At 41.3% G+C, this 27,824-nt stretch overlaps 1 protein-coding gene across 1 annotated transcript in view; it reads left to right on the forward strand.

Moving 5' to 3' along the window:
• SERGEF (secretion regulating guanine nucleotide exchange factor) overlaps positions 1–27,824 on the forward strand; it is a 159,050-nt gene that overhangs the window by 77,686 nt on the left and 53,540 nt on the right. The window contains exon 9 of the mRNA XM_009892043.1: positions 13,331–13,367. Within this exon, the coding sequence (XP_009890345.1) occupies positions 13,331–13,367 (37 nt within the window). The remainder of the gene's footprint in view (positions 1–13,330; positions 13,368–27,824) is intronic.

Consider the following 27,824-nt stretch of genomic DNA (forward strand, 5'->3'; position numbering starts at 1 on the left):
AAACCCATGCTGACTGGGCCTGATCACCCTGTTCTCCTGCATGTGCTGTGTAATGGCACTGAGGGTGATCTGTTCCATGACCTTCCCAGGCACCGAGGTCAGATTGACCGGCCTGTAGTTCCCTGGATCCTCCTTCCAGCCCTTCTTGTGGGTGGGTGTCACGTTTGCCAGCCTCCAGTCAGCTGGGACCTCCCCGGTTAGCCAGGACTGCTCATAAATATTGCACAGTGGCCTGGTTAACACTTCTGCCAGCTCCTTCAGTACCCTTGGGTGGATCTCATCCAGCCCCATAGATTTGTGTACCTCCAGGTGCTGAAGCAGGTCCCTCACCATTTCCCTTTGGATTACAGGGGCTTCATTCTGCTCCCCATCCCTGTCTTCTAGCTCAGGGATCTGGGCACTCGGGGAACAACTGGTCCTACTGCTGAAGACTGAGGCAAAGATGGCATTAAGTACCTTTTGTTTTCCTGAGGGCACTGGTCATAACAAATATAGGCAAATTCTTGTGGGTAAATTAGTCTTGTGAAACCACTCTTTTCACAATTAGACTTGAATGGTATTGTAGTGGTTATATTATCTGCTTCATTCTTTCAAACTGCAAAAATGCTGTTGTGTTTAGAGATGGGTCTATAAGAAAAGTTGTTCCCTAATGTGAATTAAATGACCAGTCAGTGCATCCTTTGGCTTGTGAGGTGGGACGCATCTCTCAGCTTACTCTGCCCATGCAGCTCTTGGTCCCCTGGCAAGACAGGGAGCCTTTGAAGTTGAGCAGGCTGATATGTTCCCTGAGAAAACAGGAGAAGAAAAGGTCATTTGAAACTGATGTGCTAGTACTGATGTGAAAGAATCATGCCTCAAAGGTAGCAAAGACTGAAAGAGAGAGAAAGGAGTTGATATTGTGCGAAAGAGATGCTGCATAATAGAAATGTTTTGTAATTAGGCAGCTGCTAGGTCAAAATAAACTGGAATAAATGTGTGGTTTTAAAGAACAACCCGGCTGAGATGAATGAATGGTTCTCCTGAATGAGAATAGCTGGAGGTCCGTGGGTGGGCTGCCCGGCTCGCCTGGTGTTGGCCAGCTGCATTTTATTTTCCAGCCCTGGAAAGAGCAGATGTGTTCTGACCTCTCTTCAGTGGAGCGACAGCAAGGGTCTGTGACCACTTCTTCTGTCTACTTTTGTCCTACAGCTGTTTTCTTGAGCTAATGGAGGGTTTTCTGACAGAATATGCTCTGGCTACAGTCTTATTCAAAAAGCTCAAGTTAGGACTTTGAAAGTTTCATCATAATACAGCTTTTTAATAAAAATGCCTTTTTATCAGCTGTGTAGAGTCACTTCAGACGTGTTTTTTTTCCTGTTTCTGCCTTTGTGACTAGCATTATGGCTTAGTCTCTATTTGGGTCCTTATAAATGGTATCCTTATTTATCCAGAAGAGCTTTTCTATTCATCTCTGCATTGGAGTCTTAGCAAGCTTACATTTTATTTATTTCCAGCAAGCTTGCTGCAGGGAGCTGTACTGTTACTAAGTGCTGCAGAAACAGAGAATCCAACATTGGAAGAGCAGAGTTACATGACACCCTAAAGGCATAAGCACTATTTATTTGGAGAGGTAAAGGAGCGGACAGCCAGCAAAATTCATGGCTTGATGTTTTTATACAAGACTAACCCTTATGGAAGCTGCATGCCTGCAGCTATGCTGGAAAGTAAATGAACCAAGAAAATTCTGTCCTCAAGTTGAAGTACTTGGTGTATGAAAAATGTTGTATTTTTTTGTTTGGGTTTTTTTCTGATGTTTATTTTTTCATATTTTAGGTGGAGCTTTTCATGTGCTAGTGTTCTTTTGACAAGAAATCAAGTTGATAACATTTTTTGTTTTACACATGTATGTATGGGAGAGGGAGAGACAGTGAGGTTTGTGCTGGAAATGAGGCAGAGATTTGCATTCTTGAACAGCTGATCTTAAATGATGTTTCCCAAAGGCATTGGGTCCAATGAGGGACACTTCAAATGATATTACACAGTAGCGGTTCTGTACTTAGAGTTACCTGCTCATTTCTTTCAAAGGATGTAAAATGTTTTGGAGATTAAATAGTTTTTTTATTCTCTTCATTGACAGTGTATTTGTGTACTGCCAGTTTATGCAAGCAGCAGTGCTCACTGAGGTCAACAGGCCTAGCAGTGAAATGAAGGGTCAGTCCAATTGTGCGTGAGAGCTTCCTTGAACATCTAGTAATTTCTCTGAAAATTAGTTTTCCCACAACCCGGTCCCGGGTGGTGAAGAACTGAGACATTCAAAATTCTATCGTAAGTTTGGATTCATTGCTGGAAGAAGCAAAAAAGCCTCTGCACTTTAAAATGAGTAGTATTGCTTAATCACATCGTTAATAATATTCTTTTGATAATACTGCCAGGTGTTTTGAATGCAATTTTTAATGATGGATAGTGCAGGCAAAAATCATGTAAAAGAAGAAGATGTTATAAGGAGGTTCCAAAAAATCACATGCTAGGAAAAAAGGGTTATAGAGTGTCAACAAAGTCCTCACGGTGGTGGGGCCAGTTGCCTCTGGGCAGCATGGCTGGACAGGGCCAATCAAGTGATGGCTTCTGTCTTGAAGCAGTATGTCCATGGCCATGCTGTCAGCACTTATCTCCTTTAAGAGAGTCTTTTAGGGACAGTGTCTGCCTGTTCACAATATCCAAATAGAAAACACAGACAGTCTTGAGGGTATGAACTTTGTAAGAAGTGCTATTCTTCCTTTCAGTTCTACAAAAGTGTAAGGTGGTGTGCTGTTGTGTAATCTTGCAGACTATGTATGCTTAGTTCTCTCTGTTATTTTTATGTAAAGAATTGTAGTGAGATTGCTTGTAATACCACCACAATTAGGGGAGAGCTGAGTTCCCATGATATGCATATTTGATTGCTCTGATTCTTTCCAGCTTCACTGAATATTCCAGAAAATACTCTAAATGGATTGAAAATGATGGACTGTTTTACCACAAGGAGGGAGATGTGAAGTCTAGATTCTTTTGAAAAAAGTTAAAACTACAGTTATCATAGAATGTTTTATGTTGGAAAGGACCTTTAAGGTCATCGAGTCCAGCTGTTAACCTAACACTGACAAGTCCACCACTAAACCATGTTCCTCAGCACCACATCTACGAGTCTTTTAAATACCTCCAGGGATGGTGTCTCCATTACTTTCCTTGGCAGCCTATTCCAGTGCTTAATAACCCCTTCAGTGAAGAAATTTTTCCGAATACGCAATCTAAACCTCCCCTGGTGCAACTTGAGGCCATTTCCTCTTGTCCCATCACTTGTTACTTGGGAACAGAAACTGACCCCCACCTCACTACAACCTCCTTTCAGGTAGTTGTAGAGAGTGATAAGGTCTCCCCTGAGCCTCCTTTTCTCCAGGCTAAACAACCCCAGTTCCCTCAGCCACTCCTTGTAGGACTTGTTCTCTAGACCCTTCACCAACGTTGTTGCTCTTCTCTGGACACACTTCAGCACCTCAATGTCTGTCTTGTAATGAGGGGCCCAAAGCTAATCACAGTATTTGAGGTGTGGCCTCACCAGTGCCAAATACAAAGGGATGATCACTTCCCTAATGCTGCTGGCCACACTATTTCTGATACAAGCCAGGATGCTATTGGCCTTCTTGGCCCCCTGGGCACACTGCTGGCTCATATTCAGCTGGCTGTTGACCAACACCCCCAGGTACTTTTCTGCCAACCAGCTTTCTGGCCACTCTTCCCCAAGCCTGTAGTGTTGCATGGGGTTGTTGTGACCCAAGTGCAGGACCTGACGCTTGGCCTCGTTGAACCTCATACAGTTGTCCTCAGCCCATCGATCCAGCCTGTCCAGATCCCTCTGTAGAGCCTTCCTACTCTCAGGCAGATCAGCACTGCTGCCCAACTTAGTGTTGTTTGCAAACTTACTCAGGGTGCACTCGATCCCCTCATCCAGGTTGTTGATAAAGATATTGTTGATAAAGAACTGGCCCCAATACTGAGCCCCGGGGAACAGCACTTGTGACCGGCCACCAACTGGATTTAACTCTGTTCACCGCAACTCTTTGGGCCCGGCGATCCAGCCAGTTTTTTTTTCCCAGTGAAGCGTGTGCCTGTCCAAGCCATGAGCAGCCAATTTTTCCAGGAGAATGCTGTGAGAAATGGTGTCAAAGACTTTACTAAATTCCAGACAGACAACACTTTCCCTCATCTACTAAGGTGGTTCATCTTGTGATAGAAGCAGATCAGGTTAGTTAAGCAGGACCTGCCTTTTATAAACCCATGCTGACTGGGCCTGATTGCCTGGTTGTACTGTAGGGCTGTGTGACAGCACTCAAGATGATCTGTTCCATAACCTTCCTTGGCACCAAGGTCACACTGCCAGCCTGTAGTTCCCTGGATCCGCCCTCCAGCCTTTCTTGTAGATGACCATCACACTTGCCAACCTCCAGTCAACTGGGACCTCCCTGTTTAGCCAGAAATGCTGAAAAATGGTGGAAAGTGGATTGGTGAGCACTTCCACCAGCTCCCTCAGTACACTTGGGTGGATCCCATCAGGCCCTATAGACTTGTGTGTCTAAGTGGTGTGACAGGTCGCTAACCATTTCCCCTTGGATTATGAGGGGTTCGTTCTGCTCCCCATCCCTGTTGTCCAGCTCAGTGGGCTGGGTAGCTGGAGAAAAACTAGTCTTACTGTTAAAGACTGAGGCAAAGAAGGCATTAAGTACCTCAGCCTTTTCCTCATCCTTCATCACTATGTTTCCCCCCACATTTAATAAGGGATGGAGATTCTCCTTAGCCCTCCTTTTGTTGCTAATGTATTTATAGAAACATTTTTAATTGTCTTTTATGGCAGTAGCCATATTAAGTTCTAGTTGGCCTTCTAATTTTCTCCCTGCATAACCTCACGACATCCTTGTGGTCTTCCTCAGTGGCTTGACTTCTTCCAAAGGTCGTGAACTTTTTTTTTTTTTTCTTTCTTCCTGAGTTCCAGCCAAAGCTCTCTGTTCAGCCAGGCCAGTCGTCTTCCCCACCAGCTCATCTTGCAGCACACGGGGATGACCTGGTCCTGCACCTTTGAGATTTCCTTCTTGGAGAATGTTCAGCCTTCCTTTGCCCTTCAGGGCCTCCCAAGGGACTTTCAACCAGGCTCCTAAACAGGCCAAAGTCTGCCCCACTCTCGAATTCCAGAGTGGCAGTTCTGCTGACCCTCCTCCTTCTCTGAGAATCCAAAACTGTAATTTTGTCATCACTATGCCCAAGATTGCCTCCAACATACATCCACAAAAGGACCTTGGAAGTAGCTACTTAGGTAGAATTTGATGTTTTGTTGCCAAGTAATTCTTGCTGTCATGACTCTTATTGTAAGCCTATAAAATGTTGGATAATATGTACTTCGGCAGAATGTTTGCCTGCAATCATTGTTTAATGGAACCATTCACTTCATTAAGTTCATAGTACTAGAAATTAGCACATTCACATAGGTAATGATGACATTTATATGCCATAATGAACACTTTTCTTTTTGGAAGAAAAGACAGATACCAAGTTTTTTTGTCATGCTACAAGCTACAATCCTTGACCTGAAAACATCAGAATAATCTGATGGTGAGGATGTGCGTGTTGATGGTACAGTCAGATCAGTGTAAAAAGAGGTTTTGAAACTTTTTGTTGCTGTGGTCTTGGTTTCTTTCATGTATTCTGTCAAAGTGGTGTTTGTGGCCGCAAATAAAGAGCAAACTGCTTGTAGTCCCCAAAGCAAGCCCAAACAGATGGTAAGGTGTTCATCTTAGCGCCTCTCATTTAACTTAGGAGAGAGAGGCACTGAGACTCTAAGGAGCTGGGAATTGTGGATGAAACAGTCTAAATCAAAATAATTTGTGAAGAAGTTCCCTTGGGTAAAACTCTGTATCTGCTGAATTCCCCGTTGCTGTAGTTCATATTTGGATGTGGACAGAGATGTCTTTAATGTTAGTGAGGATTTTGGCGTTGTGGGATTTCCACTGCACAGACATAGGCTTGGGAGTATGTACACATTAACAGTCAGGGCTGATATGTACAATTGACAATTTCTTTATCAATCAAAAGGGATAGTTTAGTCTTAATTTTCACTAAACAATGAAGACCGAATGGGGATCTTGTTACAGGAAACAAACTGGGATTGAATGACCATGACTTGGTTAAAAATGATGAAAGGATAAACAGAAATTGGCTTAGGTCTTGATTACAAAAATGGAAAATTTTGACAGACTAGTGAAGCTGAGAGATATGAAAGTGACAGAGCTTGATTTTCCTGGAATGAAAGATGCTAATGCTTTCTGAACCCTAAGGAAGGAAGGGAACTGCCTGAAGAAGGATACAAGAATTAATTGGAAAATCTTCAGGCAGTGGAGAAGAGCCAGCTGACCTTGCTGACTTGTGAAGATTTTTATCACACTTGTCTTGGCTACATTCTTGTCATTCTACTAAAACTTAATCTCACTGGGTGTTCTTACTGGGATCTCAGCAACTTTTGTATTGTCCTAGAGTCATCTGATGACGAGTTTTTTTTGTTGGTGGACTTGGATCTTACTTTGTCTTGACATCTCAATCCATCCATCCTCAATTTGAGGCAAACAGTACATATGTTTGAGGCATTCTCAATTTGAAGTAAACAATACGTAGAGTTTTTCAATATGATCACACTTGCCTTGCCAGTAGACTTTGTGGGTGCACATGGGTTGCTGCGATGTAAACCTTCAGTGAAAATGCTGACTGCTTTAACAATTAGCTTTTCTTTCCTCCTTTTATTTTCATTCCCTGTGCCTGATCTCTTTATTGACGGCTTTTTGTGGTTTTGGTGCTTCCGACCTGATATTAAAAAATTGGTTGTTTTTATTATGTGTTTTGGGGTTTTTTGTGTGTGTGTGTGGTGTTTCGTTTGTTTGTGTGGGTTTTGGTGGTTTTTTTTGGTTTTTTTTGGGGGGTGGGGTTGGTTGTTGTTGTTTTTTTTTCATTGGAATTACAACTGTTTCCATCTCCTGCAAGCACTTGAGACCCAAGCTGCACCAACTGAATCGGAGAAGTGCAACTGCACCCTGTTAGGTTAGCCACAGGAAACTGTTCCTGGAAGTGAGTTGGTGGATAGCATAGCAGTTTCTTGTGTATGGTTAGTGTCATAGAGGGGGAATGTGTGCAGGGACATACATCTATCACTTATGGCACAGACGGTGTAAAGGCAAGATCTTGGAGTTGGTCAGCTGGCTTTTTGATGACTGCAAGACTATTGGCAGGGCAGGATAGTGAATGATTGGAGATGGAACATGGGACTCTGAAATGGTGGGTGGAGAAGCAAAGGAAAGGCTGCATGGGAAAAAAAGCATTTTGTGTCTTGTGCTACAAGTGAGGCAGGCCTGGCATTAGTTTCAGGCGGGGGGGGTGGGGTGGGGACGGGGGGCATAGAGCATAACTCTGGAAGCTACTGAGAGCTATAAAATATTTCTTTTGAAAGCTTACTGCATCCTGCTGATGTCTTAATGCTTCCTCTCTTCCCCCTTGTTTGCAGAGGTCTACTTACATGGCACATTAGCTTTTGGTCAGGTGTGTCTTGAGAAGGAATGTTTTCTTCCAGACCTTAGTACACAGGCTTCAGTTTAAATTCTGTTGTGAATTTTCTGTATGTGAGCTACATACAAACTAAAAAACACAACAACAAAAAGTCCACCTTAAGTAGAAGATTAGATTATTAGATTGATGACAAATGGAAAATGTCTTGTGAGGACACTGGTCCTCTCACTTTTTTAACTGGTACAGCCAACAGCTAGGAACAGATTTAATGTGCTGTTTTTGGTGAGGTTGTACTGGTTTGCTGCTAACATGTGTTGTATTAAACTGCACTTAGTCTTGTGCTCGCCAGGAATGTGACTAGGTTAGCAAGCTGCTTCCTTATCAATCAGGAGTCAAATGATCCAGAAGAGGAACACAGAGTTCCTAGTGAAGGATCGTTGGAAGCAGGACAGCTTTGCTAATTAGATTCTTTTTATTTTATTTTTTCGCATCAGTAGAATTCTGCATACAAATGTAGTTGGGCAGAGTGTGTCAAACAGTACAAATCATTGTTATGATACATTAATCAAGGGCATAGAAGAGCAGCTTTGGGAGAGAAGATTCCCCTGTCTTACGTAAGCTTTGATCTGCAGTCTCTCGGTCACCTCTTCTCCTTCCATTAGGACTTCTCATCCCAGAAGGAATAAAACTTGCTGTCTTCTGACCCTGGCGATTTCCTTACAGTGAAATTTATCAAAAGACATAAGATGCCATGCCTAAAGTCCTGGATAAAAGTACTTATGTGCACACCCTTTAGATGGGTGTGTTGCCCTCCCCCCCCCCAAAAAAAAAGCTATGCTTTCATGCAGTTAAGAAAGTTAGAAATAGTAGTGACTAGAATCTGAACGTAACTTAAACATTCATCCTTAGAAATCTATTTTGTACGTCACACTCTTATCTCTGAGAAGTGACAGAAGCCTCTGTATCTTTGAACGTTTTGGGAAATAATTGCAATGTCGGGAGTTAAGGTGCACTCGTAAGGCAGTGAACCAAAAATAAATGGCATTGAGGTCCTTTTGTTGTTTTAGGTAAGCACCCTGATGTTTGAATGCTTGTGAATTTTCATTCTGCAATCGCCCGTGTGAGTCCAGCTCCCTGTGCCTCTTCCTTGCGACCCACCTACTGTCCCTTCCCTTCTGCTGCAGCGCTAGGCTGACTTTGCCTGCAGTTCTGACTCGATCTTTTTCCTGATGGGTTGTACGATCTTTTTCCTGATGGGTTGTACGACAGATCCTCAGTCAGAGCCTTGAGAGTACAGAAAGAAAAGAAAGAATAGCCTTGTGGTCAGGGTACTAGCCTGTAACTTGGATTTTTATGTGCTTTGTCAGGCTGGTTTTGTTGTAGCGCACAGAAGTCCCTTAGGGGATGGTTGACAAAAGGTATTTTGTCTCTTAATTACCTTTTGAAATCAATGGGAGATTGTATGTCTAAATATCTGCATGAGTTTTATCCTCTGTATGTTTGTTCACTGTCTACAAAGTAGAGAACAAGACTTTCTTATCTCATAGGACTGTGGGGGAGCAAAAGGAGGGGTAGCTATTCTGCAGAAAGATCTCTAACCAGGGTCTAAAAGGGAGGCTCTCTGTATTTACCCTCACTTTCCTCTGAACCTTCTTCCCTGATAACATCTCCTCAAATAGATAACCTTCTCTTCCTAATATGCATACATAGGTTTATGTATGCACACATTTTCTTCAATTTTTTTTACTTCATACAGTATTTTTAATATATAAAAATATTTTATTCTTAAGTGAAATACTTTCTGTGTTTTGTGTAACCCACTGCTTTTACATTCAATCAATTCATTTTTGTTAGGACTGGGCCATAAGCATATCTGCAGGCAGCAGAAAGATGTTGGTGTTTTGCCCAGAGGTAGTGGTTGCTGTGCTAAGGTCTTTCCTCACCATCCATGCAGCTTATGTCCTGACTATTTATGATTAATAAAATGCTGGTCCCTTGGCTGCTTCTCACCACATGTGTTACATCTGGATGGATGGATCTGAACTGCAACCATTGCTAGGTAGAAAGCAGCTTGCTAACACACAATTTAAGGGAAGAAACAAACAATTTACGTATGGTTGAAAGGGCACAGATAATAAGGTAAATAAGTTCTGAATAAAATGGTTCCTAAGCGTTCTTTTCCTGCCTCACAGGCATTTGTAAAGTGCTTTGAGGTCATTTAAATAGAGATCACAATATCCGTGCACAATTCTCAAATTTTCCTCCGAATAGAGAAGAAACTTTAACATGAATTGTTTCTGTGTAGGGCGTCATGCTTCTTAGGCTCACAGAGTGCTTCACTCCCTAGTAGTCACTCTGATTTGTCTTTAAGATTAGTGGTTTTTTTCAGTTAAAACAATGTAAAATATTGCCCCATTAGAAAGCATTATTGTGTGTTTATAAGTACACTTGAATGTATTTATCCACTGGGAACATGCAGATGTCTGTTGGAATTTAATTTCTCTGCAGCACATTGAGGGTGGGGACAGAAGAGAAGCAGCCAGAAAATTATGGTTGCTGCAGTAAATGCTGGGCTTCTCCCAGTGACCTGTGCTGACTGCAGAGCTTATTACATCTAATGTAAGCATAAAACATCTGTTCAGCAATGCTGTTCTCTGGCTAGTCTGTATTTGTACCAGCAAATTATGGTACTTGGCTGACGGTTGCCTGTTGTTGGGAGTCACGAAGAAAAGGCAGTGTCACATTTACATTAAAGCTTATTGTAAAAAAGATGTTATGAAATATCTGCAAGGCAGCACCGCTCATTAAGCAGTGGCAACCTTGCTTCACCTCTCTGGTGTGGTCCCTTCTGAGCTCCAGAGTCATAGGTGTGCAGGCTGGTAGGAATCCTGTGGGTAGATGGCGTACCCTGCAGCAAGCAGTATGGATTGTGAATAAGGCTGTTGTTTCAGAAAGCTAACTTTAGAGTCCCCTAAGGGCATTTTTTATTTGGGGTTTTGTACAAAGTCAGTCTGTATTGTCAGGTAGTGATACCCTGCGATGAGGCAGTGGTGAACCTTGTGCTCTCGATCTAGCAGATTCCTATTTGGAGCACAGTACTGCTGCTGGTAAATGGCATGTGCTGTCCTTGCTCTGGGCCATGGAAGGTGAATCCAGGGCACTGCCTTCAGCAGCTTGCGATTTTGTTTGATTTCACTCATTTTCCACTGAGGTGGCTCTTACCCAACCGAAAGGGTGCAGCAGCACGAGTCGTTTGTGCTTTGCAGGAGCTTTTACCCCATGAGGCTACAGAGCTGCAGTGAGCACATCTGCACAGCATGTTGGCCGTGGGTGGCTCTCATGGGGGCAACTCCCCAGAACCGGCAAGTCTGTGTAGTACAGTGATTCTGGTCTGGTTGTACCCAGTGCCGTTTGATTGACTCCCTTTTACAACATGATAAGATGGGCAGCGGGTGGCTCTGAATGGTGGGCAGAGTAACAGCTACATGAACAGAGTACAAAGCTGTTTGGGGTCACCAGTGTTCTTTTATCTGGTTTGCTCGCTCTGTTGCTGCTGCTATTAGATACAGGAAGAAAATGCTTCTTCATCAAGGAATGTTTTACATTCTAAACAACACCTTGTTTGGGTGGGGTGATTTTTTTTGGCTTTTTTATTATTTTTTTTTTAATGTAGTGTTTCTGAAAGGGATCCTGGCAGTAAGTATGAGCCACCAGCCTGAGCAGTTCTTTGGTACCTATGCTTTTGAGTCTGTGCCTGTGTTAGCTTATTTCCTAGGGAATTAGCTGAGATAGGATTATTCACACCTCAGATAAAATTCATTTATTTTATTAGTAGCAGTTCAGTATCTCCAATTTTCAGCACTTGGTGAAGAAGCAGAATTTGCTTTTTTGCTCGAAAACCTTCGTGTATGTTTCCATGTGTGGATCTCGTTTCCATGGCATCAACCTTCAAGCTCGAGAAGCATTGGTTGGTGAAGCATTAGCCAGTGAATAGGCATTAGGAACCAGGCCTGCTCCAGTGTAGAGCTTTCACTTGTGGGGAGGATAATGATATGGGATATGGCAAAGATTTATGTATTTTAGCAGTCAGGGCTTAAGGCTTTGCCTGTGCAATACTGTGGAATAGAAGACTTGATGCAGTCCTGCTAGTGCTCTTGCAAAGGCATTGCTTTTCCTGATGCTTTGTCTCGATTTTTCTGAAGATGAGGCCATCCTGGAGTGTGCTGTGACTTGAATTATTTTTCTAGCCCTGTTGTCCCAAATGCTTTAATGTCTTGGCTAAGCGCCTCTATCCTAAAGAGTCTGGTTTGTCTCCCTTGCCATTGTTGTGTTAGGATGGCATCAACCAAATGTTTTCATGTCACAGTTGTGGTGCGGGTACATTGCGAGTAGCAGTGATTGCAGTGTTTATTTGTAACACAATTGCTCAAGTTTGTGTGTGTGTCAGTCTTGGCTATCTCTTTTCCAGTAAATGCTCAAGCACAGTGAGCTGAGTACAAGGACTGTTTTGATGGTTTTCTGTTATGCGGACATTGAGGTGATTGTACAGCAGTTTCTCTGGCTGTAGAAACTATGAAGTTATGCATGCACAAAAGGATATAAAATTTTGATGGTATGGACTTCTATTTTTTTAATGTAATTGAGGATATACTTCTGTTTCATATTTTATTATTGCCAATATACTTTTAAGAAGTAAAAGAATGTGCTTATTAATTTTCTCCGGCTCAGTAGTATGTTTAATGGGCAAGTAGGTGCACAACAGTGAACTGGATACAGCATTTTGAGGGGATTGCTTGTGTTTTAATTTAAAACTTGAGAGCACTCAGCAGAGTAACCTTGTGTGAGATGATGTCTGTATTACATCAGATAATTGTCCCAGAAGTGACATTGCAAAAGAATTCAGTGGGAGAGACAAGCCCTTGCAGTAGGGCAGCGGGCTGCTCTTGGCGCTTGTGTTAACATCATTTGTGAAGGACTTATGAAAGCTTTGTGAGTGATACTATGTGATATATGCTAAAACAACTTAAACATTTGACATGTTCCTAGCAGCTGCAAAGAAGAAAGAAAAAGACACTGACTATGAGTTTAGTTTGAAAAGGATTGCATAACCGATTTCCATCACTAATGAGCTTGGGAGAGAATGTTTGCAATGTTTTATTTTTTTCTGCACCTTTTAAAAATTAAACCTGCCTGCTGCTAACAGAAGAGTTGAGTTCTATGGTATTTTTAATCTGTTCTAGACAAATGACCATAGGGATCATACTACTTCAGGTTTATCACACTGAGCCTGTATACTTTGTGCAGTTCTTCAGGGATCATCTGAGAAAGACAGTATAGATAAGAGAAATGGAGATCTTCATCGCCGTTTTGATTGCCAGCTGTCTCTATATGGCTCTGATCTTGCAAAGGCTCGATTTACATTTGCTCTATGCCCATGAATAGTCTTGTTGGATCCAGTGGATGTTGTCCAGGGTGTGATGTTTTTGCAGAATTGTGGCCAGTCTTGCTCCTAAAGATTGGAATGTCAGTGGTGATTGCAAAAGAAAATGCCTGTTTATTAACAAAACAGACAAACATGCCCCCCAGCCACTAAGCCCCTAAGTGAGACTACAAATGAAATTTCATTTGAAAGTGAGAGTACTTCAACCCTGATTTTGCATCCGACAAACTGTAGTTGTTTGTTTCAGGTTAATTTTTAATTTCCTGTCATAATTGTGGTTGTCTTCCTGCTGGTAAGCAGGTTCTCTTTTATTCATTCATACTTCTTTTTCAGATTGCATGTGGCTCAGAGCATAATCTGGCAGTAGTTGGTAAGTAGCTTAATTTTATATCAAACCCTCTCACCCTTTTTTCATTTTTAAGTAGCACAAGATGAAAGAAAAACATGCACATCAAACATACTGAGTGATTAAGGGCATTGTGTGCAGCGGAAAGGAGGCAAGTAACATATAGATGTGGGGGAAAGGAGAGAAACCGGTAGCATAAGTAAGTGGTGATGATGAAAAGGTGCCCTTGTTGACCAACCCCTGAAAGGAGAGAGGGGTTGATGGATGTAGCAGTAAAATACATCTGCAAAGTGCTACAGCCTGTTTTAGAATAGAGCCATTGCAACAATTCAAGCTGCAGATTCGGAGTAGCATCTAAGCCTGAAGCTGGTCAAAAGTATCTTTGTTTAACATGGAAATTTTCCATGAAAAAAAATCCTGGGTCTTTTGTTGTTCAAAGCTTGGAAAAACTTCAAAATGTCAGTCAATGCTAGTTGGGTCCTTTAGTGCATCTTAGTATAATGCAGCTGTTGTAATAATGATGAAAGTACTAGGAAGCTAATGTTGGTGGAAAAATGGAATTTTGAGTACTAATTTCAGGAACAATCAGCTTCTTTCTTTTATGTCATGAATTGATAACTGAAGTTTGATACATGATTGCTTTTATTTATAATTAAATGTTTAAGAACATTTTTAACTGTAGATTTTCAGGTGCTTTATAAAGGAGGTCAGCATAATTATCCCCGTTAATAGACAGGGTGAGAGAGATGAATAAAAAAATTCTGTGCTAATCAGAGCTGGAAATGAAACAGTCTTCTAAGTTTCAGTCCAGCACTCCATGCACAGAGACATTTTTGATTGCCACGATCGATGCATTGAGATGTTAAGTGAAGAATTTCCTTGATTTTCTTAGTGTGGTAGACAGGTGTGGAGAAACCAGCTATTTGGTATCCAACCTGCATTCCATGTCCTAATTTTGAAGGTATTAATTTTAGCTTGGTGTCTTGTCAGTTTCATTAAGTGACCACAGAGGTGGTGTTCTGTATATGTAGTATATTTCCATATATACTGCAGTATATTTTCTAATTATCCTTCTACAATTAAACCTTGTAGCGAACTTGTTAAGTTCTACTTAGTTTATGGCTGCCTTTAAGAAAAGATTGTCCCTTTACCTTCTCCCTGCTCGTTCAGTGTCACACGCCTATACTAATTATCAGGCTGGTGCTTCTGAATGTCGACTGAAGAGCAATCAGAAGAATCACATTGTGTTTCTTGCTGAATTGATGAAGTAAAAGTGTGCTGCTAGCAGATTCCTCCAATGTGCATGAAAGCAAAGCATTGAGTTTGAACAACCTTCTCTCTCCTTATGTCCTTTTAAGCTTTCTGCCTTCGAGGCAGAAATCTCTGGGAAAAATGGGTAGGGGAAAGAAATTCTAGAAGGAAGTTACAACAAAAAAAGAACTTTGCATTCGTAAAGAACATCATATGCCTGTCTAAGCTGTGTACTACACTCATTGGATTTAATGGGAAAAGTATCAGTGCTGGAAGCTAGAAGATTTTTTTTTTTTTTTAAGGACAGCAGAAATGTGATGTTACTATTTTATTTTTTTTTTAAACTAAACAACTATGATACATTTTATTCCTGAAATTAGTTTTTACATGTGCTTTTAAAAGGCTGGCTTTTTAGAACATTTTGTGATAGGATTTCTCTGATCACTTGTCACTCTTAGTTCAAAGCTGTCAACTGTTATACTCCTTAAACTCACACAGATTTCTGTAAATATGTCTACTTGATTGTGCAATTTTCTAATAACTTATCATTCAAGCAAAGTTTATTTAGAACAACTATATCAATGGTTTCTTAATTAGTAAATGCTTGAATGATTGACTTTTAGACTGAAATAACTCAAGTTCGATATGAAAGGTAAACAGAAAAGCAAGCCTTTAACAGTATAAGATTCAAGTCACTATTTCTGGTTGTATATACAAATGCGTTTGTGCTTTTTTTGTTGCATTATCTTTTAAATAGAAACATTTTTTAAGACAGAGAGGCTAGATTTATGATTCATTTCACAAATGCTGAAGTTGTGTTCCAGTCATCTTGCTGATGATACAAACTGATTTGCAGGGCTAGCAAGCAGTTAGTTTTTTCGTGTTACTTTATATAGTCTGCATCCATTTATATGGTTCAGTTATTTGAATTCTCTTTTCTTGCTTTCTTCTACTGAAGTCAGTGCAAAATTTGGTTGTTCACTGTGATGGCACTGACTCCTTTTTTTTTATGGGCAACTTGGAAGAAATTAAGTTTTCATTTGATCATGAGGTAAATGTTTGATATAAAGGAAAAGGAGGTGCGGGATGTCTCCACGTACACCTATATCTCTAAACTTAATGAGTTAAAAGTAATAATCAGTACATGAAAAAGTGTAAACTTCTTCACTTCTAGCTCTTGGTGAAAACACATTTTTGTTTTGGTTTGGGTTGTCCTGTGATATTAATTCTAAAGTTTGCAAGTACCTTAATGTTTTTCATGTTTGTATGACCTTTCCCTTGAAAACGAAAATCCCTGCCTAATAAGAAAAAGCCTTGCACTTTTCACCTCAATCAAGGATTAATCATCATCAGAGCCAGCCTATTTTTGATTGAAAAAAATGAATTGTTATTTAATAAGTGTTGTATAATATCTCACATCTGAAAAACATTTTCCAACACTGAAAACTGAGTATGTACTTATTGAGCACAACAAAGGCCGGCTTTTCAACCTGAGTATGATAGCTGCACCGTGTAGCACTCATGATCATGATCACTCAAGTTCATGACATTAAGAAAGAATCTTTGAACAATTAAAATACATAATGGAACTAAATCACTGTCACAAAGCTGAGCTTTTCCAGGTTTGGCACCCTATAGTGTTTTCAACACTGAAAAAATAAGGAGGTTTGATTCTTACCCTAAAAAGCTTGTGATTAAAAATGATGTTTATGTAGAAGTGCCTTACTAGGTTCCTACCTGCTCCCCACTAAGACTTTGATCCTCCTTTTTTAAAAAAGAGAGTAGTTATCCTTTAAGAGAACACTTAGCATGCCACATGCAGCTCATGCAATACTACAACTTAAATAATCATGCAATATTAACTATGCAGAAGTAGAGTTGCTATAAAATGTATTCATGTCTTGACGGTGCTGCAACCACAGGGCACAGGACAGAATGTGTTGAAGAGCCTCCAAATGCAAATATTTTATTTTAATAAAAATTAAACCTAGAAATTTTATTCAAGCCTCCTTGAAGTAGTAAAAAAAAAAAAAGTGTCATTACAAGGATGACAATTCTATACTCTGGCTCCCCAAAACCTTGGTAAAGCATAATATCCCTTTTTAGTTTTGCTTTTAGTAATTTTCTAAACCTGTATAAACCAATAAAAATCTTCTAAAAGAAAGATACTGGAGGATGTGAAGGGAGAAGTGCTTGTTTTAAAAACAGTTAAAAAAGCTTATTAGCTTCAATTGAAGTTTATCTTTAAAGCAGCCTTCAAAGAGGAATCTGAATCCCCTTGACTGTACGTTTATAAGCAGTTACTTCTTACCTGGTCTGTGCATGCCTACGGTAGTGCAGTGGCTGATACCAAATCTAATTTGTGATTTTTCCGCTAATGTAACGGGTAACTTGGACACTTTAAATATTGTTGTGTGTTTGGAAGAGAAAAAAATATAGATCTTTCAAGTAAACATTTTCTGGTATGGTGTTTTGAAAGGGAAAAGTGTTTGGATGTGTGACTTTTTCGAATAGTGCAAATGGGTTCTCCTTGCACTTTCATGGTCAGCATGGTGAATTCTGACTTTGCTCAGGGCTTTGTTATTTTTCTTGCATGGATGATTTAAATCTTCCTTGAGTGAGATAGTCCACAAATCCTGGCTTTGGTACCGCTTTGTAGTGATCCACGCCACAGGGGTACTGTCGGTGCAGGTCACGGTGGTGCAGCAGCGTTCACAAGAAGAAACTGGGCTTTGTGATTGCTGTTGTCATGCACTTACTGCTTTGATACTTGTCTTTCTCTCCTCTGGACTTTTCTTTTCAGGTTAGTTACTTAGCACTGCTTTTTCCCTGTGAGTAATGGTAGCGGAGAGGGCATCATGTAATTAATGTTACAATAAAAAAAAAACCAGCGCAAAATACCCAGGCTGGTCACCCAACCATAAACGTGTTTTGCACACAGAAGCAGAAGAGACATACAAGGAGACAAGTACCTGTCTGATCACATTGAGCCCAATTTTAGTGTGTTCAATACAACAGCATTTTCATACAGCATTTTAAAAAACAGTTCTCAACTTTCCATTAAATAATAGGCCCCTCCAGAAAAGGGACAGATTTGTCTTCTGTAGCCTTTTTGTGTGCTGTTTTTTAGACCGTGTGATCTGTTTCAAGATTCTGTCTTCTCTATGGCTCATTGGCAGCCACTGCTGTAAATGTCATGACATGGGCATTCATGTCTCTCTTAAGCTGCAATTCATCCAGTCGGAGAGTAAACAGTAATACTAAATTTAATGGAAGAATAGTCTTTGTAGAGGAAATTAGGATAAAACATCCCTCCTCTCAAATGGCAAACCATGCTTCAAATGTTCTGAACTAAAGTGTGCAGTAGTGTTAGAGGGGCAGTAAAAGAATTATTATTCTATGATCTTAAAATTTGCTCTTTATGTCCTTATGCTGGAAAAACACAGCAGTTAAGAGCTGGAAAACAAATGTGATCAAAGTGATCCCAAACTTAGGGAGCTGGTGATACACATCCTAAATGGTGGTGCTGTTAACAGCATCCCAAACACTTTGGTTCCACATTTTGTAATAAGGAAGCTGAAGGATTTTTACGCGGGAGCCACTGCCTCTTCATTAACAAGGTCACATTCCTGTAGTGAAGGTCCATGATTCCAACTAAATTATTGTATAGAGCATCAGTTGAGGAGGTACTGTAACAGATTATGAAAGGCATATTTCTATGGCAGAGTGAGCACCAATGGGGAGAGGAGACTGTGCAGTCTGATGGAAGGATCTCTGCGTTATGCTGACAGTATTATTTAGATGTTCGCAGCAGCCCTACGAAGCGGCAGATGTAGTCATGTGTCTGACATTAGGTCCCGAGGGACTCAGCAGTCTGTCACGAAGAGAAAATCATAAATTCTCTCTCTTGCTTTTCAGATTGCTGTAGTATTTGGAGGAATCTTCAGCATACGCAGTGGAGGGCACTGGTGTTCAGGAAGGAGCCTCAGTCTGCTAGTCTATTGCTTTATTTATTATGCATGAAAAATCCCAGTGCAGCCAGGGTCTCTATTGTAAAGGTTTCCTGGCAGACCAGCATGGAGTCATGTTGCAGCATGCTGTCTCTTTGCATTGCGGCACTAATCACATTCTCTGCTTATTAAAGGGCACCTGGCAGGACTTCGAGTAACCATCACTGTTGCCATTTTCATGGGGGTTGTATGTCGGCCTTCTAAATTTGTTCTCTGACAGAGCCATTTTGTATGTCATTTAGCTCTTAATGGGGCTATAACTGTTAAAATGGGTCCTCGAAATATAAACTGCTTTGGTTATATTCATTGTAAAAAAGCAGCCTTGCTCATATCAGTGACTGAGCACCTGTCTCAGTGCTTTCTCCATAGCTAGATACAGATCTGACATCACAGTTTTCCTGTCATGTTTAGGTAACAGTGAGCCCTAACAGTGCTGTTCAAATGTCTTTTTGCTTTGTATTTCTTTTCCGTAGACTGTTTCAGGCTCCAGGCAAACTAATTGTTCCTCCAGTAAGATAGAAGCTGAAAATTAATTTCAAATGTTTGATATTTTTTTTTGTTACTTTCAGCAAGTTATCCTCACAAAATCTGATCCTCTAATCTCTTTGCACTGCTTTTCCAAGGGCTAATGGAAAGCCAAGCTGCCAACTATTTTATGAATTTTTCAGGGGTGCCCAGTGATAGGACAAGAAGTAACCTGCACAAACTTGAATATAGGAAGTTCCATCTAAACATGAGAAGGAACTTCTTTACTTTGAGGGTGGCACAGCACTGGAACAGGCTGTGCAGAGAGGTTGTGGAGTCTCCCACTCTGGAGACATTCAAAACCCAGCTGGATGCCATCCTGTGCAACCTGCTGTAGATGATCCTGCTTGGGCAGGGGGGTTCGACTAGATGATCTCCAGAGGTCCCTTCCAACCCTGACCATTCTGTGATTCTGTGAATTTGTGGGTGTAAGGTGATGAGGAGAGAAATGAGGAAATGCTAATTGGAGCATTTGGAAAAGCTTTCTGATGGGGATACAAAAAAGTTTGTATTAACCAAATTGTCTAAAGTCAGTGGCCGCTGGTTACAGGAGGGGGAGGATATTTTGCTGTGAAAAGCTAATTAGATCCACAACAAAAAATGGGATCGCATTGACCCCCTAGAAGGAAACTCCAGAGTGTAGGATAAGATCTGGCAGTACTGCATCTTTTGTGACTGAAATGAAGTCTAGATTTTACACCTACCTTCTCTTCCAGGCTTTGTCACTGTATTGATGCATGTTTTGGGTGATTTGACTCTGCAGAATGCTTTGTTCATCTTCCTCTTTTCTCTGTGCAGCTTGTCAATTTATATTGTGAAGTCTTTGGAATAAAAACTACCTCTTAGTGTATTTTAGCACTGCCTAGCATAATGAGACCTGATTTTTAGTTGGTTGTTGTTTTTTTTTTTTAAATACTGCATTACAGCTAATAATAGTTGCAATCACTTTCCTTCCTCTCAGAGAGGCAATTTTAAAATATAATTAATCTTGGGGGGGGGGGTTGTCTGTCTTAATTTATATCATTTAGCATATAAACAGGTAATAATGCAGTGCTTGTCATATTGTTTACAGTGTGGTTTCCTGTCGTTACCAGATACAGAGCTGCTTAGGCTCTGAACATAAAAGCTGTTATTTTCTGTATAAAAAGCTCACAGTTCTTGTGAAATTTTTAATTCAACTTTACGTATCACCGTGGTGTCAGCTTGTAGTTTGTCTAGAGCCTTTGTGCACTAACTGTCATTGTTTCCTGTGAGTCACCATATCACATCTACAGGGATAATTCTGCTGCGTCAAGAACCCTGCAAAAGATGGGTGAGAGGCAAGCATGCAATATTAACCTCTGGTGACAGCTAAAACCATCAAGCGGGAACTATGAGTGGCAGCTAGAGGAGATAATTGTCGTAGGAAGCTAGCAAACCACCAGCAAATGCTACCAAGCAAGAATTGCACTTGAAGCAGAGTGAGTAGAGAGCTCTTGCTTGCAGGTATTGGTGAAAAGGGAAAGTCATTCCACCTGATTTTAGAAAATTAGGGAGGATGGGAAGACTCTTAAGAGTAGGAGCTGCAGTACAAATGCATACAATCCTTTGTCAGCGTGTTTACTGCACGGATACTAAGTATTTAGAAAACAAATTACATTTTATCAGATTTGCTTGCTCGCAGGGTTTAAGTGGAGCAATTACTTTAAAGGAGAAGAAAAATATATTCAATATATCTAAGGCATATATATCTTAATTTTCAAGGAACCAAACAGGAGTAACAAAAGCAGTCAACCTTGCTCACCAAAGAAAGATTAAGTGTTTGTTGGCTACAAAATGAAATAAAAGGAAGGACAGATGTCTGGCTTCAGGGAGTCATCTAGAGCATGTAGGAGAGATGCTCAGTGAAATAAAAGCACAAGGCCGGCAAAGTGCCTGAGAGCACTTGGAAGTGCAACAAATGAAGGCTTCGCTACTGTCCTCCTGAGCAATGCCTGAGCAAGCTCTGCTGATAATTCTGCGTTCTATACATGTAACCTCAACACTTAAAGTGTATTGTTAAGTAGAAATTTTACAACTTAAAGGCTCACAGGAGGGAAAGGTGATTTCTATTTAGAAAGCTGGCGTGAGGAGTGCCCTTAGCGTGCTGTGGGATTTGTGGCTTTCCGGGAGTGAATATCTTGCTGTACAGCCTTGGGTTGACACCCACATCCTCACTATCCAGCTGCTTTATGGACCATCAAGAAAATTTTCTGTCAGTGCACAGATAAATATGTGTGACCTAGCTTAGTCACATGTTATAAGTGAATAATCTCTGAAGCTTATTTTTCTGATACTTTGTGTGTCTGCTTAATAATTAAAATATCTGAAGTAGCAATCTTTTGAGATTGGCTTGACCATGAGTTGGGGTTTTTCACAAACGTGTGTTTCAAAGTCGTCATCTTTGCTGCACAGTTTTCGGATTTTACAATGCATTTTGGTGATGTTTTCCAACTGCTTTCTTAGTTGTGAAGGTCAGAAAAATCTTTTAAAAACTAAAGCTGAAGGCAGAGATGCTGACAGTGACATAAGTCTGAGAGATGATACCACGAGAATACATATGAAAAATTGCAAGCCTGGTGATCAAGCAGGGACACTTCACAATACACATCCCTTGCATGACTGTAATTGCACAGGACTGAATGCATGCATGCATGCAAGCAGGCTTCTTGAAGCTTTTGTAAACAAAGGTGGATGGGGAATTGTTCCTCCAGCTTTCTGTAAGGGTATCCTTAAGGGCAGATCCTCTTTCCCCACTTTAAGGAATTAGGACTTTGAACTTGAAGGCAGTGGAAATTACGGTGGAGAAAATCCAGAGGTATTAGCTGGCAAGCAAAGATTGTTTTACTACCTAGTAACAAAAAAGAAGCCATTCAAGCTTGCAAGCTTGGAGCAAGCTTTCAGGGTAAAAATAAAGCATTTTTCTTAAAAGCCATTGGCTTTAGAGAGGTGAATATGTAAAAAAATAGAGGAAAAAAAGTCATAGAATCATAGACTGGTTTGGGTTGGAAGGGACCTTGAAGATCATCTAGTTCTAACCCCTCTGCCATGGGCAGGGACCCCTGCCACTAGAACACGTTGCTCAAACCCCCATCCAACCTGACCTAGAACACCTCCAGGGATCGATCCACCAGAACTTCCCTGGACAATTTGTTCCAGTGCCTCACCACCCTCATAGTGAAAAATTTCATCCTAATATCTAGTTTAAATCTACCCTCTTTCAGTTTAAAACTGTTAGCCCTCTTCCTATTACTATACTCTCTGAAAAGTGTCCCTCCTCATCTTTTCTGTAGGCCCTCTTTAAGTACTGGAAGGCTTCTATAAGGTCTCCCTGGAGCCTTCTCTTCTCCAGGCTGAACAACCCCAAGACTCTCAGCCTGTCTTCATGAGAGAGTCTCATGGTGCTCCATCCCTCTGATCATCTTCATGGCCTTCCTCCAGCAGGTCCATGTCTTTCTTGTACTGAGGACTCCAAAGCTGGATGCAGTACTCCAGGTGGGATCTCACCAGAGCTGAGTAGCTCCCTCAACCTGATGGCCTCTCTTCTTTTGATGCAGCCCAGCATATGGTTGGCTGTCTAAACTGCAAGTGCACATTGCTGGGTCATGTATCATCAACCAACACCCCCAAGTCCTCCTCAAAGCTGCTCTCAAGCCATTCTCTACCGAGTCTGTATTTGTGCTTGGGATTGCCCTGACCCAGATGGAGGACCTTGCATTCCGCCTGGTTCAACTTCATGAGGTTCGCATGTGTCCACCTCTCCAGCCTGTCCAGGTCCCTCTGGATGGCATCCCTTCCCTCCAGTGTGTCGACTGCACCACACAGCTTGGTGTCATCAGCAAACTAGCTGAGGGTGCACTCGATCCCACTGTCCATGTCACTGACATAGATGTTAAACAGCGCCAGTCCCAATACTGACCCCTGAGGAATCCCACTTGTCACTGGTTTCCCCTTGGTCATTGAGCCATTGACCGCAGCTCTTTAAGTGTGACCATTCAGCCTATTCCTTATCCACTGAGTGGTCCATCCGTCAAATCCACGTCTTTCCAATTTAGAGACAGGGATGTCGTGTGGGACAGTGTCAAATGCTTTTGTCCAGGTAGATGATGTCAGTTGCTCTTCCCTTATCCACCAATGCTGTAACCCTGTCATAGAAGGCCACCAAAATTGTCAGGCATGATTTGCCCTCAGTGAAGCCATGTTGGCTGTCACTGATCACATCCCTATTTTCTATGTGCTTTAGCATAATTTCCAGGAGGACCTGCTCCATGATCTTGCCCGGCACAGAGGTGGGACTGACTGGCCTGCAGTTCCTCAGGTCTTCGTTTTTAAAAATTGAAGTTATGTTTCCCCTTTTCCAGTGAGTGGAAACTTCACTGGACTGCCACGACTTCTCAAATATGATGGATAGTGGCTTAGCAACTTCATATGCCAGTTTACTCAGGACCCACAGATGCATCTCATCAGGTCCCATGGATTTGTGCACCTTCTGGTTCTTTAGGTGGTCTCAAACCTGATCTTCTCCTATAGTGGGTGGTTCCTTATTCTCCCAGTGAGGCCTTTGCCTTCTGCGACTTGGACGGTGTGGTTAGAGCACTTGCTGGTGAAGACTGAGGCAAAAAAGTCATTGAGTACCTCAGCCTTCTCCATATCCTGGGTAACCAGGTCTCCTGTTTCCTTCTGGAGAGGGCCCACATTTTCCCTCATCTTTCTTCTATCACTGACATATCTGTAGAAGCTTTTCTTGTTGCCATTGATGTCCCTGGCCAGATGTAATTCTCTCAGGGATTTAGCCTTCCTAACCTGATTCCTGGTTGCTTGGACAGTTTCTTTGTATTCCTCCCAGGCTACTTGCCTTTGCTTCCACTCTCTGTAGGCTTCCGTTTTGTTTTACAGTTTATCCAGGAGCTCCTTCTTCATCCATGCAGGCCTCCTGGTGTTTTTGCCTGACTTCCTCTTCGTTGGGATGCATCACTCCTGAGTCTTGGAGGAGGTGATCCTTGACTATTAACCAGCTTTCTTGGACTTCTCTTCCCTCCAGGGTTTTATGCCATTGTACTCTGCCAAGCAGATCCCTGAAGAGGCCAAAGTCTGCTCTCCTGAAGTCTAGGGTAGTGAACTTGCTGTGCTCCCTCCTCGCTGCCCTAAAGATCTTTAACTCCACCATTTTATGGTCCCTGCAGCCAAGGCTGCCCTTGAGTTTCACATTCTGCACCAGCCCCTCCTTGTTGGTGAGAACAAGGTCCAGCATAGCAGCTCTCCTCCTTGGCTTCTCTATCACTTGGAGAAGGAAGTTATCATCAATGCATTCCAGGAACCTCCTAGATTGCTTATGCCCTGCTGTGGGGTCCCTCCAACAGCTGTTGGGATGGTTGAAGACCTCCATGAGGACGAGGGCTTGTGAATGTGAGGCTGCTCCTCTCTGTCTACAGAGGCCCTCATCTGCTTGGTCTTCCTGCTACAGGTTACCTGTAGCAGACTCCCACTATAATGTCACCTGTCATTGCAGTCAAACCAGAGATGAAAAATTGGTGTATTTGTAAAACTTACCATTTACTTGTCTGCTTTTTGAACTTGTTTCACTCAAACACTTCTTTATGGAAGGGAGGTAACAAAGTAATTAAAATAAAAAATGCTTTTGAGACTTGTTTCGCTATTGTGCTTTTTGCAGAGTCTCTGAGGGACTTTTATTAGTTCTGAGAGATGTCTTTGCCTCATTTTATTTTTAGATTGTTTGGCTTATTTGAACATTCAGAAAGTGAGAAGGACTGAAAGCTATAATGAACAGGGCTTTAAGACATATTTAACACAGCACATTTAACATTTCTTGTGGAGCAGCAAGAAGGATTGATATATTCATGCTGATCAAGTAAATCAAACTTGAATCAGGTCAAGCATGTTGTTGTTGTTGTTTATGGCACTGTTTCAAACATAACTGTAGTTAGCAGAAAGCCGAATGAAGTGAGAGACTTCTGCTACACACAAAGGTCTTGGTGCCCATCAGTCTTTGAGGAGTGAAATGCCTGTATTACCTATGTATTTGATTGTGATAGCTCTAAACTTGCTAAAGATGGTAGCACACCTGCCAGTGTTCTTAAAATAAAGAAGCAACCAACAACAACTGCAACAACCCCCCCCTAAAACTGTAGTGATTTTAAAAGCAGTGTGCTGAGTCCTTCTTGGTAGATTACCCCCCCCCTCTCCCGCCCCAGAGGAGATAATGACATTTTCCTGAGATTGATAAGTGTTGTGGCCTAAATACTTATTCCCTCTTACAACTCTAATGGAATAATTACCTTGAGACGGTAATATACGATCTATTGATTCTGTCTTAGACGTTGCTTGTATATATTATAGCACTGTTTTGCTAAGTTAAGTGTCGTCTAGAAAGCCCTTCTGATGCCAGAAATTCATGTTATAGGCGTAGCTCTCTTCTCTCTCCATTTTGTTCAGATTTAACATCTTACTATATCCCTGTTCTGTAGCCTTGTATTGGAACAAATTGCTAGGTTACTGTAAAGCGATTGTCATGGACAAGGTGGAAAGCAATAGATGGAAGAGGTGAAACTGTTGGGCTGTTCTTTGAGTGTGAGGTTACAGCCATTGTACGTCTTTTTTTTGAAATCCCTTCAGCCAGCTCGTTTGATGCTATACCACAGTGAAATTTCCAATGCTTACACCAGCTGTGAGAGTGACTGCCAATGTTCTCTATGGCCCTTCCTTTGGCCTTCCCGGACATGGGTTCCTCTGGGGGACTTCGCAATCTGTTGCAGATTATCAGAGTTTTGATGTGACCTGCAGTGCTAGTGACTTAAAAAATCTATAAGCTGTTCCCAAATCTCCTCTTACCGTGTAAAAGAGAATCAGGCTGTTATGTGTCCCCCAGACTACTACTGCCAATGAGATGTTCTGTAATGCAAGATACAATCCTTTTCTGATGAGTGAAGGACATACACAGCTAGAAGATTTCAGTTTCCATTTTTCTCTGTAGGAAAGCACTTTGAATAGAAAGGATTCTGAACCTGATGAGCTTTCTTTTTTTAACTTGTGGATGGTGCTCCAAGCAGCAACTTAATGAAACATGAAGAAATTCTTCGATTAGAATACATCATTAATCATCTCCCCTCCAGCTTTTTTAGGCATTTTGCTATTTATTTTTTTTAATATTTAACCCATCATGACCTTGGCGACAAATCTGAGTTGCCAAGAGATAGAACAAATAAGCAGATGCTTTGTTGTAAATGATGAAGATAGTAAACTGGAGGTTATCTTCTCTATGCCTTTGATTTTCAGTGACACCAGCTGCTCACTTGCTGAGTTAAGACATCTCAGATAATGGGCAGGACGACAAGCAACACAAATCCTTATAATAGTTTATTTCTGAGTAGGGAGCTCACTTGGTTTGGAAGGCACGTTTGCTTTGACGTACAAACTTCGGATTTTTTTCCCCCTGAACTGCTGCCTCCTGCATACTTTCTTTTGTACTGTTTTTTCCAGTTCTGAACATTTCAAGGTCTTTTTAAATTGAATGAGATGAAAGGTATATCTAGTAATGTCCTGCAACATGTTGTACTTCTAAATGAACACATGGGACACTTGGTGTGTGATGTATCAATGGTGAAAGATGTATATATGCTCAATGGTTAAGGACTGTTTTGCAGTGTAGCCTGCTGAATTTTGCTGTTTTAACAGAATCTTGGTAGATGTTACATTTGCCAACATGTATACTTTTTGTGATAATGATTTAATAAACGCTTGCTTGCAACCCCAGTAAAAGAAATTCTCTAGTTTTGATAGGAATAGTTCATAATTTGTTACTATTCCTTGCTGATGTAATATAGCAGATCAAATTTGTGACCTTTACTTCAAGGGGAGTTCTGTAACTGATCCCTCCAAGTGTGACTATTTCAGAAATCACAGTTCCATACGAATTCATAATGTTAATGCGTGCTTCACATAGAACATGCAGGATGATGTGTTATGTATGACAAATTTGTAGCACTTGCTGGTTCTCTATAATGGAGACCCAGTGTATGGGTAATTCTGGCCTTCTCCTAGAAGTAGATGTTTGCTTAGGCAAGAAAAGTCAGTACTTTCTGTATGTTACTTTTGGACGGAGGAGGGGAAAAGTCTCGCTAGCCTCTGTGCCCTACCATGAGTTGTTGGACAGCCCTCTCACCATCTGATTTGTGGTCACTGAACATGACTTTAGTCTTCTCTATTACAGGACTTTGTGGTGGATAATGAAAGGATTTGTACTGGAGGCAACTTTTAGATACCCTCATTTAGCCTGGAGTCTTCCTTTAGCCTCAGTAGTGAAGTTCTCCTGTTGTTCTGCTATGGAGGAAGAAGGCAGCTGCAATTCTCCCTGTCTCCCTGTGCCAGAATGGAGATACGCTCAGGGTTGTTATTCCGTGCTGCTTTTTTAGGTGCATCTGGCCAGTCATAACCTTAATGGTCATGTGAATTTTTTCTGTAGGCCCAAAAGAGAAAAAACATTAAAGGTATCAGGATTTTATATCCTTACTATTCTAAGGGTGCTCACTCACCCTATTTTTAAACTGCCTTTTTTTTTTTTTTTTCCTTTTTGGCCCTGAGACTCATTTTGCCACCTACTAATGAAAGGAGGCAGGAATCCAAATGTATTCTGCTTTCATCCAAGCCTTGTGTTGCCTGC

This window comes from Charadrius vociferus, unplaced genomic scaffold (assembly GCF_000708025.1).
Source record: "Charadrius vociferus isolate BGI_N301 unplaced genomic scaffold, ASM70802v2 scaffold179, whole genome shotgun sequence".
Taxonomy (NCBI): Eukaryota; Metazoa; Chordata; class Aves; order Charadriiformes; family Charadriidae; genus Charadrius; species Charadrius vociferus.